General features: G+C 34.3%; 1 protein-coding gene across 5 annotated transcripts in view; it reads right to left on the reverse strand.

Annotated features, from left to right (window-relative positions):
* MAP3K7 (mitogen-activated protein kinase kinase kinase 7) overlaps positions 1-16984 on the reverse strand; it is a 64707-nt gene that overhangs the window by 23286 nt on the left and 24437 nt on the right. For 4 of the 5 annotated variants that reach the window (XM_006194382.3, XM_032484605.1, XM_014567414.2 and 1 more), the window contains 6 exons: positions 16499-16627; positions 15971-16101; positions 14245-14326; positions 11380-11510; positions 10570-10699; positions 7899-7979 (listed from right to left, as the gene is read on the reverse strand). In XM_006194382.3, coding sequence (XP_006194444.1) covers positions 7899-7979; positions 10570-10699; positions 11380-11510; positions 14245-14326; positions 15971-16101; positions 16499-16627 — 684 coding nt within the window. The remainder of the gene's footprint in view (positions 1-7898; positions 7980-10569; positions 10700-11379; positions 11511-14244; positions 14327-15970; positions 16102-16498; positions 16628-16984) is intronic. The other variant, XM_006194383.2, reaches the window with a different exon arrangement.

A 16984-nucleotide genomic window follows, 5' to 3' on the forward strand; every position in this document is an offset into this window, starting at 1 on the left:
CCCATTAGTCTCTGTCAGAATCTAGTAATTATTTGTGAACAACGACTCTTAATTTCCTACTAAAGATGAATGACTCTCATCCCTTTCTCAAATATACAGCTTGTTGAAATGGGCTAGTGTGTTAATCCTGCTTTAGGAACTCCTATGCTAAAAATAATTTTTAAAAAAATCAGTTTATGAGAGAATTCTACAAATGTTAGGTCTTTCAACAAAATGGAATGAATTAAACAATAGCTTCACTCAGCACTTCTATTTGGGAATAGAGCTGTTTATACAGTGTCTTCTAAGATAAGAGATCAGCTGTCTAAAAGGAAACACCAAAATATTATGAGTAACAGCTGACATAATACTCAAAATTCTTTTGACTATGAAAGCTGTATTATGTAATATCTCACCTAGTGGGCAGCATTCGGAATATGCACTCTAATAGTTGTGGCTTGCTTAGCAGACAGAATTCATTCTTAAAATTTTATATTTCCGTAACCTTCAGTTTAATTTAGCATCTTTATCAATGTGACCCTAGTAATTTGCACACAAACTAAAAGGCCCTTACACAAAAATATAATAATGTTTAATGCAATATGTGTAGTGATTATAAAAACTCAAATTTATAGCCATCCTTGAAAGTATAACTCTTTTCTATTTAAAGCTATGTTTTAGAATTCTTTGCATAATCTTAAATTTACATCAAATTTCATTTTATTCCAAGTTCTAACTTTCAATTACAAATTGACATAACAAATTGCACATTTATCAAACTGGGTACACTAAAGATATTTATGTGAAAACTTTTATTACTATCCCTGTTTCCTGAGGACAAAAAGGATCCCCACCACCATGACTAATAAGCAATTTTAGGCACATTTCATTCAACACAATCATTCTAAAATTAGCTTAGATGAGACAGGCTTGTAAAAGTGTCTGGAATTCTTTTTTCAGATTAGCAACATTTGTGAATGTGGGGAACCACCCAGCACATGTGTCTAAAAATCATTACATCACCATTGCAATAACAACAAAAATAAACTCAAATCTAGATGGGAGTAGGAGGAAAGGGGAATAAAAACTTCTAAGTAGGGTAAAGGAGAGCCGACAGTTAACAAATGCCATAAAATATAGAAATCTTCAAGCTACAGCATGAGTCAAAGCAAGCAATAGTAGGCATTTTAAGTAGCATAACCATGGCAGAAACCATCTGGCAAACAGTTCAGACAAAGCAAAAAAGGATTGCAATCAACAAATACTTGTTGCTCCAATATTGTTTTAAGTCAAAACTTAGAAATATGAATGGGAAAAAAACATCAAGCTCTTATTTTTGCAAGTTAAAATTACTGGGTGTGTGCTCAGCAAATTTAGACTGATTCCGAATTTTCTGGTAACTATATACTAATTGAGAAGCTCAATTTATACTTTTTCATGGTTCTTTGATATGTGCATACCTATATTACACATGGTAGTAAAAAGGAACAAAAAGTAGAAACGAGGGACAATATAACTGTCAACAGATGCCTAATCAAGGAATATGAAACCTGTAAATGACGTCCTGAGTATTTTGTTCTGCAATGAATTCTGGAACGTTCATGACTTTGGATAGGCAACACAAGATATTTTTAAGAATAACTTTCCTAAGGAAGAACAAAAGGGATATACTACATCCCTTAGCCCATCTTACCTCTTTTCCTCCCTCCCCACAAAAGGGTGGTTGGTATAGCAACTTATAGGTTGATTGTTTTTACAACACTAAAACTAAATTCATCTCTTCAACAAACTGCCCTTTTAAAGTACAACTGATTTCCTGAGCAGGTTATTTGAAAGTCATCACAGAGTTCCTCCAGAGACTGCTGGCTTAGGTCCCAGACAGTCATTCCTGTGGTTTTTCTTACCGGTGTCCTTAGTTTAACTACTTATATTTTTCTGTTCCAAACTTCCTGAAGACTCTCTTCGTGTAAAAATCAACACTACATTTTCCTGGAGACGTCTCTTAACCAAAATGTTGGAAATTTTGATATTCGTAAGTTTTGAATATTAAAAATAATGGCGCACTATTCTTGTGCTTAGAATATACAAGATTTAAAAAATCCACACAGCGCTATACACTGTATTTTACTACTGCTTCATGGTAAACTGAATATGTAACGTTAAAACGTATGTTCTCATTTAGGCTGCCACAAGTTTCATATTCCTTTACTAATTTCAACAATTCTGGCTTACTTCTTAAGGGCCCCTTCAGGGTAGGTTTTCTTTTCCCCCTACCAAAGGAAAGCCATTATTATTCATGAGTTTTCCTTTCTAATAAACAAGCTTTGTTAGGTTACAGTTCAATTATTTTGATTAAAAAAAGTGATCTCGATAGACTACAATACAGTGGAAAAAATGACCTAATATTCACTGCAAGGTCAGAAGCACTTTCTTGTTTAATTATCCACGAATACAGAATTGTATTGAAGGTGAGGCGGCAGAAGCACTTGGCAGAAGCACTTGGCAGAAGCAGGTATAATATTACCTCAGTGGAGTCTTCCTTGGGACTCAGCATCCCTACACAAGATTTTACAGCTGTTAATGACACTACCTGTGAAGGGCAGGAACTTGCAGATCTAGACAAGCTCAATTCTTTCTAACTCATGGTCTCTTCATAGTGGCACTGCACTTCAGGGCGAAAAATTATGCTAATAATTTACGTACATACAGTTCAGTTAAAGAAATGTTCACAAGTAGTATCTACTGGTTCTTGAACCAAATATAGTATTAGAAGGTTATATTCCAGTCCTGATGAGAAAAGCAAATTAGGGCACAGGGGTCTCTGAACAGCATCTCAGCCTCCAGAGAACACAAGTTCTCACCCCTCCCCACCACTCCCCATCTGTCTGCCAATTACCCAAGGTATCTGAAGATTCTGACACAGGACAACAGCACATAGAAACCTAGCTATCCATTTACTGTTTGTTAAATACTATGTTTGGACCTTCCCATATTCTACTTAACTACTTATTATACTTTTGGTAAATAACCAATATATAATAGAGCTAAATGTACCTGACTGAAATTAAAAGAGAATGAATATTCTTTAAATTTTTCTCAAAGAGATCTAAATTTAACTGAAATCATAAGGACTCCTAAAGTTTCTTTTCACCTTTAAGAATGATATTACAAACAATATGTATTAATTAAATTCAAGGACTTGGGCAAGAATATTTTATATATTTTAATAAGGTTGACTCAAAACACTTGCATATTCAATCTTCTTTATCATATCCTTAAGAATAGTACGTAAGACAGAAAACCCTCTTTGCTCAAAGCATTCTATCACTCTTAAATGTTATGCCATGTTAATTTAGGCTTAGAAATAACAACAAAAGGTGTACCAAAGTACCACTGCTCAAGGTTCTCAAACAGAAGCACATTAAGGCAATGCTTATCTCTCAAATAAACGAGAAAATTTTCAAGGGTTTAAAATGAAACCAACTATTATAATTTAGTCTGAACTAAAAAAGAAATTCAGAACATACCAATCATATTATAGTAGTATTAATAAAAACTATCTAAATATAAATATGCTACAAAACTACAATTTAGCTAATTTTAAAAAGACATTATTTATAATATAATTACAATAGTCACACAACATCAGTATTTGCAAAAATTTACTTTTGCAAATTATGTTGGAAATTTATTTCATTTCATAATAGCAATCAATCTGATATAAACTATGTACAAGGATCTTCACAATAAAGAGGGAAAAAGTATGGAAGACTGATGTTTTAATTAAATGTTTTGCAGGTGGTATATATATATATGCATTTGACAGTACGTTTTTCCAGTGGATTTCAAAATGTATTATAATCACACTTGACTTCCTTAAGTGCTGTAACTCTTTACACAAGGACTTCAGAGCAGGACTGCTGATCTCCCTTTGATTACTAGAGCCATGGACAAAATTTGTTTTCTTTGACTACTATGCTTTGAACTAGAAAAGGTTGTTCCCCCTGTTTTGGAAACTTTACCTCTGATATGTGAAATTTTAAAAGAAATGTAAAATTTAGGTATTCTTCTAACATCATATCAAATGTTATTATCAGAATGTATTACATAGTTTCACAATTCATAATCCCTATTTCATTTAAGAATTTGAGATAAAGATGGGGGAAAAATTTATCATTGGAAGCTTGGATAGTAACAAAAACAAAATGTAGAAAAGTCAAGAAAAATCCAAGTAAAAGAATCAAATAGATAAAAATCCATATTCTTAAAGGGAAAAAAAATTAGAAAAATTTAAAGCAATCCAATAATCTGCCACCCATCCTCTTGTCTTCAAATAAAAGTAACACAAATTAAAATGTACTGGCTGAAAAGGAGAAAAGGATTATACTTTTAAAACTCTAAGTTTTAATGGAAAACATTTAAGAAAGCCTATTTCCTTTCCTCAAAGTCCATTCCAATTTATCTGCTTACAATGTTCAATAAACAAACGAATTAGAAAATTGTAGATCAAATGGTTTAAATTCTGGGCAAGAAACTTCCACATTTACATTTACTTTGCTTAGGTAGCACAGTGCTATTTAGCAGGATCTTCTCCAAAAATGAAGTTAGCAAAATGTCATACTCCATTGGTAATTTGCTCTTAATTATGTATCTTGCTTGGCGGGGAAGGAAGCCAGATTGATCCAAAGCCACCCTTTGTGGGCAGGAGGGAGTAGAAAGGAGGGTTATCCATACTGCAGTTTGCCAGTACCTCTTCAGAGCCAGTTAAGCAGGAGGGGTATAAAAAACTGTGTAGTTTGATCCATAGGAAGCCCTGAAGTATTAAATGTCCACTTCTGCATGACCTGAGAGACTACTAAACTGATGAAATTGTTGTCAGCCATAGTTGCTTGTTCTTTCTCATTTGAATGATGAAACAGTATACAACAGTGTTGAAGAACAAGGAAAAAACAAGATCTGAATTTGTTGATGTATGACCAAGTTAGGCATTTAAGTCATTATAAAAATGTATTTTGAAAAGTTCATTAGAGTAATAGTGTGTATTTAAAAATTTTTTAAACTTGGTAAGGTTTTTAAAAATGCTAGAAGCAACAAACATTTCAGAAAAGATACATCTGTACATTCCCAGTAAGTACACATAAAAATTTAGGTGATGCTTAAAGAAGCACTCTTACTAATAAGTGGCAGCTCATTCCAAGAGGTACATTAGACTTAGTATGTTGGCCAAAGGAAAGTATTATTGAAACTACTTATCTGTAGCAGATAAGATAAAAAAAATATAGCTGTATTTAAAAAATGCTGACAACTGGGATCCAGTGCTAATTAATACCAGTTTGGATATATCAAGAAGTATCTGGTAATAACACAGAACTTGTACAAAATTGACTTAAAGGAAAAAAATTCTAGACAGTATTAAGAAATTTGGGGAATTAAATTTCACATCCTTTATAACTAAAATGGCCATGTAACACATTTGAGATATTCCCAAAGCATAGGTTATATTTTTGTGTTTAATTTAAAAATACAACCTAAGAACAAACTAATGTTTGGCTTTTATATCCAATTGTTTCAATTGCAGCACTTGCATTCTTTTATTAAAGTAAAACTGATTAGCTTAGCATTTGGCTATCTGGGGGAAAAAACCAACAAAAATATTTAATAAAATGTATTTCTGAACACTATTTCCATTTGAACAGCATCATTACTCTGGCAATTAGGAGCAGAATTAAGTGTTCCTGACTCCAAAAGGATCCAATTCATAAAAGAGGGTTGGTCTCCTAGCTGGAGAGCTCTCTTTAATTTAGTGTGAACCCGAAGGAGAAGCGAGGCAGAATTACTCTAACTTTTCTGATTTAAACAAAACAAGAGAAAATGGATGTAATTCGGCATCAGAAGATCTAGGATGGGATCCTGGCTGTGTGACTCTTGGAAAACCATTCAGCATCATCAGATCTAAGTTTTTAATCTGTAAAATGGCTATAATTTTATCTGATAAACTAGTTATAAGATTGTTATAAAGGTCAATTAAGATGATGTGCTTTAAACTATTTTACAGAGCATCTAACCAGCATTTTTCAGCCTTGGCAATGCTGATGTTTCAGGCTGGATGATTCTTGGCTGTGGGAGGCTGCCCAGTACATTGCAGGATGTTGAGCAGCATCCTTGGCTACTGTCCTCCATATGCCAGTAGCACCTACTAGTTTTGACAATTAAAAATGTCTCCAGATGTTGCCAAGTGTCCCCTGGGGGACAAATTCACCCTTGTTGAGAACCATTGAGACTATTATTCTTCCTCCTCTTTCTCTTCCTCATTATCTTCTACAGTACTGGCTACTTCACCCACTACGTGTGTGTGTGTGTCTGTTCTTAATACTTACCCTTAAGACCTGGATTAAGATTATAGTGTGATTTGCCTAAACTTTCCTGATTCCTTCAAACATTTAAGATAATCACAGCTCAGGAGTATGAATGTTTAAATGTTGCCATTTCTTTAGTCACAATACTATTTCCTTAAACTTAGTAACTTTCAGCATGCAGATAAAATGATCTCAAGAACTTTGCTAATTTTGAAAGTAGTCTATGACTCAATAAATAAAATTAGTATGTGAGGAATGGGTTAAAGCTATTCTCTAAACAGCAGAGGTAAAAATGTTATAAAATAAACCATTCTGATAACCAGAATAACAATTACTCTAAAAATAAAATGGTTTTGTATAGATCAAATGGCCCCTAAGAACTGTATAACTTGTATTTTATACATACCTATAATATACAGATTTTATATATATCCTAGGTCCTAGCTGCAGGAGCTCAATAATAGTCCATTCATTTATATAATCAGCACACATTCATTAAACACTATGTGTGAGGCATTGAGCCAGATACTGCTGATTCCATCAATGATAAATAACAAAGACATGGTCTCTATCCCCAGGTTTCACTTTACTAGAGTAGAAAAGAACCACTAGTTATTCAGATATGACACTATGCTAAAAGCACAATCACAGGCAAAGTACAAAGTGCTGGAGCATTCACCTAATCACGCTCATGATTGTGTGCAGGGGAAAACTATACTTCCTTATCAAAATTTTAGAGGAAGAGGTAGAGGAAAACCTAAAGCAAAAGGGTAAACGATAATTTTGACAACATATACTAATCAATACTGAAGGTCACATAGGCTATTTATGTTTCTATCAAAGTAGTGACTTAGATTCATCTATGAAATGATCACCTTAAGAAATAATAGCAATTCACCAATATGAGACACTGAAGTACCATGTGTGAGTTAGGTATAAAAACATGTCATCCGCAAGAAGATTCTCCTGATAATACTCAGGAATCAGAATTGACCATAATTCTTTGGCAAGATACCATGCAAAACAGCAAATCTCATTTAGTTTTACTTTGTTTCTGTTTCCTAGGTTAAGGCAAAATAGCATTAAGAAACTCTCTTTTCTCAATTTCAAATTTCACTTGCTACCAACAGAAAGAGGCTGGGATAGAAAGCCTAGAGGGAGCCCCAAAAGTAGTATCTAAGGAAGGAAAGGAGCCAAGGACAACAAATATTTTTTAAAAGTTGTTTCCTCTTTCTGCTGGGTGCAAAGAAGGTCTGGGATCAGCTCTTCTGCTCACTTAAAAGATGAGAGGAAGTTGGTGGACTTCTGGGCTGGTATGCTCCCTTCCATGAAAAGGTTTACTTTACCTTCTACTTTATCCTCAGTTTGGAGATCTGAGGTTTCCGGCCAAGGCCACTTCAGTGTAGTTAAACGTATATAGTTTTCAATCTGTCTTCCTAATGTCTGCATGCAAGGTATCTACTTTCATGTTCTATCAAATTGGAGCAAGAAGCATTTTTTAAGTACCAGGGATCATTATTCCGGTTCCACAGCTATTAGACCAACTCAAGTGGTCTATGATACCTGATATGACGATCTCAGGGACATCCAGAATGTTGCCAAATGAAGCAGTTTTACGGTGGCCCGGTTTAGGCTTGGAATAGGCTGCAAAAACACATACATACAGTATACATGCAAACAACAACAAACAGTAACACAGAAAACGTTGAACAAAAACAGCATACTTTTCAAATAATTATGTTAATAACACTTCATGCAGAACGACATGCAGAACTATCTAACTTCATCCATGCTCAGAAAAGGCGTGATTAACGAGCAAACAACTGCCGATACAAGAGGTTTCATATACTGGCTTTAATTAGCAGGAAAAAAAAAGACAGAGACAAACAAAGCTGCAGAGTAATGAGAAAGCTAAATTTCAAACATGTTCACTGAAATAATCTACCCAAGTGAAACCACTGATACGCAATGAAGGGCTAGGATGAAAGCGGGAAGTAAGTAAGTTAAAAAGAAAGAAGCTGCCATATTTGTTTTAATTAAACTAACAGGAATATATAGTCAAGTTAAGTACTTCTTGAAGTGTACTATAAAGTAAAATTCAGTGATTAAATGATAATTGTTGAATCAAAGTATGAAATGTATATGATATTATAAATATCTAAACATACTTCTGGTAAAATGAATATTTACTGTAGTTTCCAAAGTTTAGGGAACATTCCTGCTAAACCTGAATAGTACTGAAGGGCTGGAAAATCACAAACCTCTCAAAGTAAGACAATTCACCAACAGATGTTCAACCATCTGTTTTACGTTTAGGCAGAGAAAGGACAGGGTAATTTAAATGTGTGTGGTTATCTTTAATCTAGTGAAATATCACTTCTGTAAAGAATAATTATAAACCAGTACCTGACTAAATATTGATGCTAGCGGATATGAAATTATTACTATAACCTTACAGAGTACTTCCTGTTTGAGGGTGGCAATCACTATTTGGCAGGTCTAACATGAATGATATCCCAGAAATGAAAAAGGCTCCTGAAGTGTGAGAGTGTGTTCCTGTTACACTGTTCATCTGACACTACACTGTGACTCCCTCATTCCACAGAAACACTTGACTCATCGAGGCCGGGAAGGCTTGACAGTGGCTGGTGACCTCCATTCAACTTGACTGTTTCTGAAGACTCATCCATGTGGCAGAGACTGCTAGTTACCAGCCAATCGCTACTCTTCCCTTCTTTCTTACCAACAGAACCCAACTTTACTCAGGACAGCAATGTTCCCAGATAAAAGAATGCAGATCTCTCCTTCCTTTGGAGCTACATGTAGCCACCTGACCATATTACTATGGCCAATGACATCTATGTGGAAGTTGTTAAGATGGACTTCTGGGAAAGCTCCTTGAGAGAGCTTGGGCATGTGCCCTTCCCCTAATTCTTCTTCCTGATGCTTCGATTATGGATGTGATGATTGGAACTGTAATAGTCACTATGCAGCACAAAGTAACCTTGAGGATAAAAGCCACACAGTAGGGACTGTGACACAGAGAGACAGAAGAAACCCAGTTAGTAATGATCATGGAGCCTACCTCCAGATTCATATGTGTGTGAAAAATAAAGCTCATGTGTTAAGGACACTGTTATTTTGGATATTCTGTAATATCTGATTCTAATGCTAACTGGTAAAATAAGCGATCATGATTAGTTGAAGACAACTAGAGTTATGATGGTCCTCTGGACAACTTTCCAAAAAGAGCTTCACACAAAATGAGAACATTCTACTTAGAAAAAACCAAAAAGACCTAAAAAAAAAACAAAACACAAACCTGGTTAGCTAAGTTAAAAAAATACATATATACTAATACACTTGGAAATATACTTATATAACATATATAGTTAAAAGACTAGAGGTAAATACACAAAAATGTGTGTTTATCTCTGAGTGGGACAATTATGAGAGATTGGTTTTTTTGTTTGTTTCCATTCCAACATTTTCCACAATAGAAATGTTTTTATAATCAGTTCCCCTTCACCCCTGGGGCAGTCAGAAAGAAAGCAAATTAAACCAGCATTACCAAATGAACCTGGTTAGAAAAGAAGGTTAGAAGTTCACTCAGGTAACAAAACATTTATAATTATTTTTGTGCTGACTAATCTTTCCATAATTAATCATTTTAAGTACTGACAAAATGGAATATAAATGCTAGCTTTTTCAAGATCAAATAAAATTACTGTGATCTTTAATTTTACAATTAAAAAATTAATCACAAACTTAGCTATTTTTGCCACTGAAAGGAGGGACAGCAGACAGTAAGGCCATATCATATTTGGAGCTGGAGTACATTTTTCTGCTAATTTCAAAACAAAGTATTTCCTATTACTTGAGTTCTGTAAATTCTAGTAGAATCACTCAAAATCCTCCAAAATGTCCTGGTTTTGGCAAAATTTCCATTTCTCACTTAGATTTTTCAGCTCATGTTTGAGTTGAATTACATTTGATAAAATCTGTAGTTAGGAAGGTATATTTTATAATCCAAATAATTTCAAAAGTCATACTTTCCTTATTTGGAATTTGAGATAAATGTATAAATTATCACTAGAAGCTTAAGAAGTATGTTGTAAACCAACTTCCTGTTTAAAAAAAATTTAGGACACACAGACACACACAAAAACTCCTTCTACGGAAACAACTGAAATGACCATTTTCACTCCCCTGCAGGCTTTGATTTCCATTTTACCTGTGGTTGCAGCAATCCTGGCTTCTATTTCAGACATGTCAGCACTCATCCTCTTGCCTTCGGAGGTTGGGGGCAAGCTCTCTATGCTGCTCCCACGGGAAGCTCCCAAGCTTAAACGTCCAGATTCACTCTGTTAAAGATACAGGTCAATTTGAATTACTAAAGCTCTTTATACTGAAAAATCCTGGATAGCCTAGGAGGAAGATATACCAACTAGGATTCTTAGGCTTTCTGTTCTGGAAGAAAAGGAAAGTTTTCAGGGAGAGGGAGCTCCAGGGGTAAGGGAGAAGCAGCTGCAGGTACTGGCCTTTAGGAGTTGGTCACTAGAGCTGAGGGTTAAATGCCCCCCTTATTAGTAAACTAAGTATCTCAGGCAAGATGAATAAAATCACTCCTTAAAATATGTTAAAATCAATAATAGCAAAAATATAATAAATTTGGACAATATGAAAGATGCAGAACAGCTCCTTTAACCAGGTAGTACAGCTGAGAAATATTCATTTTACATTGGCAACCATCAGCCATTCAAGTTAGGGCTCATCAGAAGGCGGGAGCTGCACAGGTGGCAAAGGCAGCAATTATCAGAAGGGAAAACAATGTGACTGCTGGTAATAAAGGAGGATCTCTCTACTCTTAAGCTTATATGTCTGCTTTAGGAACAAGATTCAGGATTTGTAAACTAGAAGATGGCAAATAATTCACTTATCAGTGTAACGTTAGTATACTAGTTCATGACTACTGGTAAGGTTACCACATGATTTTACTTTTTTTTTTTTCCTTTCCGACTTTACTTTTAATAACAAAACAAACCTGTTGTTTTGCCTGGTTTTTCAACAATTTTGATTCTAAGCGTTTAATAGTATCATTTGTGGCAGGAACTTGCTCCATGTTAGTGTCACTTTTATTACTGGTATTTGTAGAAGCGATGTCCATAAACGAGCCTAGGAAAGCAGAAACATTTATGACTATAGGTTGGGAGTGATACAAATGCTTCATTCAATAAAATGTAACTTAAATTCTTTTCTAAACTAGTAAGACATGAACAGAAATAAAATAACTTTTCAAGCTAAAGAAGGTACCCAAACAAACCCATTTTAAATGAAAATTAAGGATAACACAAAAAGGGAACCAAAATACCTATACAGTCTTCTAACAGTCAAGGATGACTTTAAGATTCTTAGCCTGAGCTAGTAGAATGGAATAGCTATTAATCAAGATGGGGAAGAACATGGAAGGAATGAATTTGGAGGGAGCTTAATTTGGAAAATGGTACTTTTGAGTTCCTACTAGATATCAAGCAAGTAGTTGGATATATGAGTGTGGAGTTCAGGTCTGGGATAGAGCAAAACACTGGAAATATATGGTATACAAAGTCACGACACTGGATGAGATTATCAAGGAAATGAGTTTAGACAGATAAGCAAAGAGGCCACATGACTGAGCCCCCAGCACTCTGACATTTATAGGTTGGGAAGATGAGGAATAACCAGCATAGGAATCCAAGAGAACAAGTGACCAGAGATATACGATGAAACACAGGCTAGTATTGTATCCTGGAGACCAACTCAAAGCGCTGAAAGAAGTAGAGAGTAATGAACTGTGTCAAATGTCACTGAGAATCAAAAAAGATGAGAACTGAAAATCATTCATTTAGACTTAGTAATATGAAGAAAACTGGTGACCCTGACAGGAGCAATTCTGGAGTAGCGGTATAATAAAAGCCTAAGTGGAGAGGGCACAAGAGAGAATGGAAAGAGAGAAGCTAGAGAATGCAAATATGACTACAGCAGTGCCACCAATGGGGGGTATGTTCCAAGATCCCCAGTGGGTGCCTAAAATCTTGGATAGTACCCAACCCTTACATACTGTGTTTTTTCTTATACTTACATACCTATGATAAAGTTAAATTTAAAAATAAGGCACATGAAGAGACTGACAACAACAACTAACAATAAAATAGAATAATTATAACAATAAACAGTAATAAGAGTTACAAGAATATGGTCTCTCTCTCTCAAAATACCTTATGGTACAAACTTACTACCTTATCCATGTAACTAAGCACTTATCCTGCACTGTGGCTATAACTTTTGCAGTCTGAGGTGTGACAGCAAAACTAGCACAAATTTCTTTTTTCTTCTTCACAATTTCATGGATAGAAGATTCACTTTTACTGGAGATCTTAGCAACCTCAGCATACGACTTTTTTTCTTTCCTTATTAAAGAACTTTCACCTTTTCACTTAGAGGAAGCACCTTACGGCTTCTCTTTGGCATATTCAAACTGCCAGCATCACTACTCTTCCACGTCAGGGACATTATTAAGTAAAATAAGGGTCACTTGAACACAAGCATTGCAATACCGAGATAGTCGATCTAACAATCAAGAGGGCTACGTTAACTGACAAACAGGCAAGATATACTGGACAAAGGGATGACCCATGTCCCAGGCAGGATGGAATGACATTTCAGCAGTCTATTCAAGATGGTGGCAATTTAAAAATTATTTATTTCTGGAATTTTCCATTCAATATTTTTGGACTGCAGCTGACTGGGGTAACTGAAACTGCAAGAAGTAAAACTGTGGACAAGGGGGAACCACTGTATATATGCTCTGGGAATGACACCAGTAGAACGGCTAAAATTGCTGGGAAGAGCAGATGGGATATGATACACAAGTAGACAAGCTTGCCTTTGGCTAGGAGCACGGATGCTTCAGCCATAGTAACAGAAGGGAGCGCAGAGCAGAGGGGCAGATACAGGCAGGAGGGCGGGTGGGGTGGGGGAGCTTGCGGCAGCTATCTTCTGATCACAGAGAAAACAGTAAAGCAGGTCGGCTGAGAGTGAGGAGTGGAGAGCAAGGTTTTTAGAAAAGTTCACTTTAAAATTAAGAGCAACTCAAAAAGATTTTTAGTAAAATTGGAATTTGGGAATAACTAGCCAAATTGTAAAAAAAACCCTTAAAATAAATATAATTACATTTGACGTAGGGGAAATAGACCAGTAAAAACAAAATTTTAAGTATAAGTATATGTGTACATGTACACATATGCCTTTTAGTTTTAGTTAAATTAATTATAAAATGCTTATTTTGAGAAGTAAAATTTTTGTAAGTTACAGTATTATTTCTATTATGTTTTTGATGACTGCAAACTATGGAACTGAGAAACTCAAACTAAAACAAAGCTTCTTAAATAAGAGTCTCTGTAGATTCCTCTACAAAGACCAAAAAGTAGGGTGTACATGATAGAGAAATACATTGTTTTACATTTATATACATATATTTTTTACAATAATTTAAAGTAAGGTGTTCATGATAAGGAAATATGTTGTGCTCTACATATATTTACAATAATTTCTAATACTATTTGATCTAGCAGTATCTGTACAAGAACTGTTTTTCAAATTAGCAATGACATTCACAGCAATATAATATCCAGTGTTTTTATATATAACTGTAAAAATTTCAAGACCTGGAAGCAGATCTTCAGTACCTCTTTAATCTGTGTAACTGCATGAAGAATGATGCCTCTGGAAATTCAAACTGCACTCAGTCATACTAAATGAAGAAATTAGAATGCAAATGGGGATATCTTTCATTGCCTCTTGATTATAATTTCATGGGAATAGAGACACAAAAAATTCAGGTTATTACTGTTTCAATATATCCATTTACCTGTACTGGTGGCAGAATTGCTCTGTCCTTCATCTGAATATTGACAAGGGTATTGTAATGGCTCATCAGCTCCTGGAAAGTACTATATATAAAAAAGTAAATAATAATTTAAAATTTCTTTAATACAGATTGAATCCTGTGAAAATTAATATGAAGAGTACATTTGAACTATTTCCCTGTTGGGATTTGAATGGAGCAAAGATGCTGCTTTATTTTCAGTAAGGCATACACTGAAATTGTAGGTATCTAAGGTTGTGACAATGGGCTACTCTTCTGAATTTCAACTGTGATCAATGCCATGCAATTAAGTATCTATTTTACACAGAGCCTAGATGGTCTTGAAGAAAACTGCAAATACTTCTTTCGAGGAACATATGAAATACAATAGATTTCCTCATAACTATATGAAACATATGAAATACAATAGATTTCCTCATAACTATATGAAACAGATTCATGTTTTCATAGCAGTGATATAAACCTATAAATTGCTGAAATGACTTAGTCTGAAAATGGAGACAGTACGCCATTCTATAATTGTTAGAACTAAGACTTTAAATATAAAGGACAGATTATGAATGTCCCTCTATGAACTGGAGATAAAATATTTGAAATATTTGCTGGACAAAAATTAGAATTAAAAATATTTTTTCCCTCAAATTAGACAAAGCACATATAAACATAATTAAAATTTGAACAATTTATATAATCCAAAGTTTTAAGGTATCTGACTATGGAGACTAAGTTGTTTTCTTACAAACATATCTTTAGGTCCTATGATTCTAAATGCAGCTAGTACCCACATATAATGTTAAGCTTTGATCAAATTAGTTCAAGCTGGTTTGCCTAAATTATTTTCAATAGAATGAATAAACTAAATCTTTGGCTATTAAGGAAATCACTTAACCTATATTTAAGAAGATTGAAAGATTCTTCTACTTAGCAACTTATTCTGAAATTCAGGCACTTACATAAGTACGTAAACTTTTTAAAGTCAAGGTACCACTAGATAGACTTTGTTAGTGTACTAAAAACCAGAGGGCTGAAATTATTCAAATAATTTTTAAAGTGTTTTGATTTACAGACTAGGAAATTGTGAAAATCATTTAAAATGGTTCTTCTAAATTCCAAAATTCTACAGATCCTAGAAGGAAGTTTAACTTTTTAATGGCAAATGAAAAGCTGAAAGTATGTCATGGAAAAGCTGAAAGTATGTCATGAAATGCGAAAGGTAAAAATCACTTAAATAAATGTATCTGGGAAAGCAACCTCTCTGTTGCATTACATGAATGACTGGTTGATGAAAATCTGTACTAGAGAAAATTTAAAATTTAGGTTAGCAAATGTTTGAGTCATAAAATACCTAAGTCCTGTAAAGGTTTAAAGATTATCTAATTCAATTTTTCTTACTTTACAGATAAAGCAACAGGTCGAGAAACAAACACATTTTTCTACTAAGCTAAGCAGGAGGAAGAAACCTTGTCTAGCCATCTTTTCATTATAAAGAATTAGGCCATCTTTTCATTATAAAGAATTAGATTTTTTTTTTCAAAATAATGTTTCCTCCTCTGATTATGTGAGTAATGAACAGTCATTCTAATGTGGAAAATACAGAAAGGTATAAAGCAAAAAATAATAATAATACTCTTTTACTTTAAAATCCCATTAAAACTCAGTATATATAAAATCCCCTTAAGCCCAAAGCTCCTCAAAAGAAGGATTATACCCGCATCAAGTGAGTCATTATTTTCACAATTTCCTCCATTGAAGGGCGCTGAGAAGGATCTTTAGACCAACAACGCGTCATCAGGCTCTCAATGGGCTTGGGTAAATTTTTGATCAGTGGTGGTCGAGTACCTACAATTGAAAGGAGGGGGGAAAACAATATATTTACCCAAAGAATGGTGCAAGCTTTAATTTTTTTAATATTTATTTCCAAAGCAGTATTTACTTCATCTATCTTGTAAGATTTCTTTAGGAAGAATAACAGTACTTTTTTTGTTCTTTAGGTTAACACTGTATTATCATAAAGGGGGAACTACACCTTCTGAAAAGCCAAATTGAAAATTTTATGTTCATTATGAACTTATGGGTTACCAGGGGGGAAGAGGGTAGGAAGGGATAAATAAGGAATTGTATATTTTAGTATAAGGGATTAGTATATTTAGCATTTAGTAAATGGTCATCTTTGAGGGAGAAACAATTTCTAAGTAGGAAATATACAAAATATATTGAAGAAAAAATTTTCACAAACCGTTATGAACAGCCCACATGATGCGAAAAGCTGGGCCACCGATTTCATCAAAGGGTTTCCGACGTGTTATCACTTCCCAAAGGATAATACCCCAGCTGAAGACATCACATTTTTCACTGTAATTGCTACCTAGAAAAAAAGTAGTAAAATTTCAAGGCTTTTTCCCACATGACTTGCAGAAACAACTGCTTTCATAAATTTTAAGAATGAGCATTATGTACAAAACCAAGAGAATGCTGCATGTAGAGCCGAGAAATTACTTTCTCTGAAGAACTTAAAAGTCTTTGCAATAAACGTATTTTTTAAATTAATTAAGTATTAACACCACACTAAAAAATCCACTTTAGAAAGCTGGTCATTTTCTGCATTTTCATCAAGAGGCATAGGCCTTATCTTTTATTTATTTAGACTTCTATTTTCTCTGGGGCAGAGTATAAAGCATTTGTACATTCCTTTCTTTAATTTTTAAATCTTAAATTTCTTCTC

This window comes from Camelus ferus, chromosome 8 (assembly GCF_009834535.1).
Source record: "Camelus ferus isolate YT-003-E chromosome 8, BCGSAC_Cfer_1.0, whole genome shotgun sequence".
Lineage (NCBI taxonomy): Eukaryota > Metazoa > Chordata > Mammalia > Artiodactyla > Camelidae > Camelus > Camelus ferus.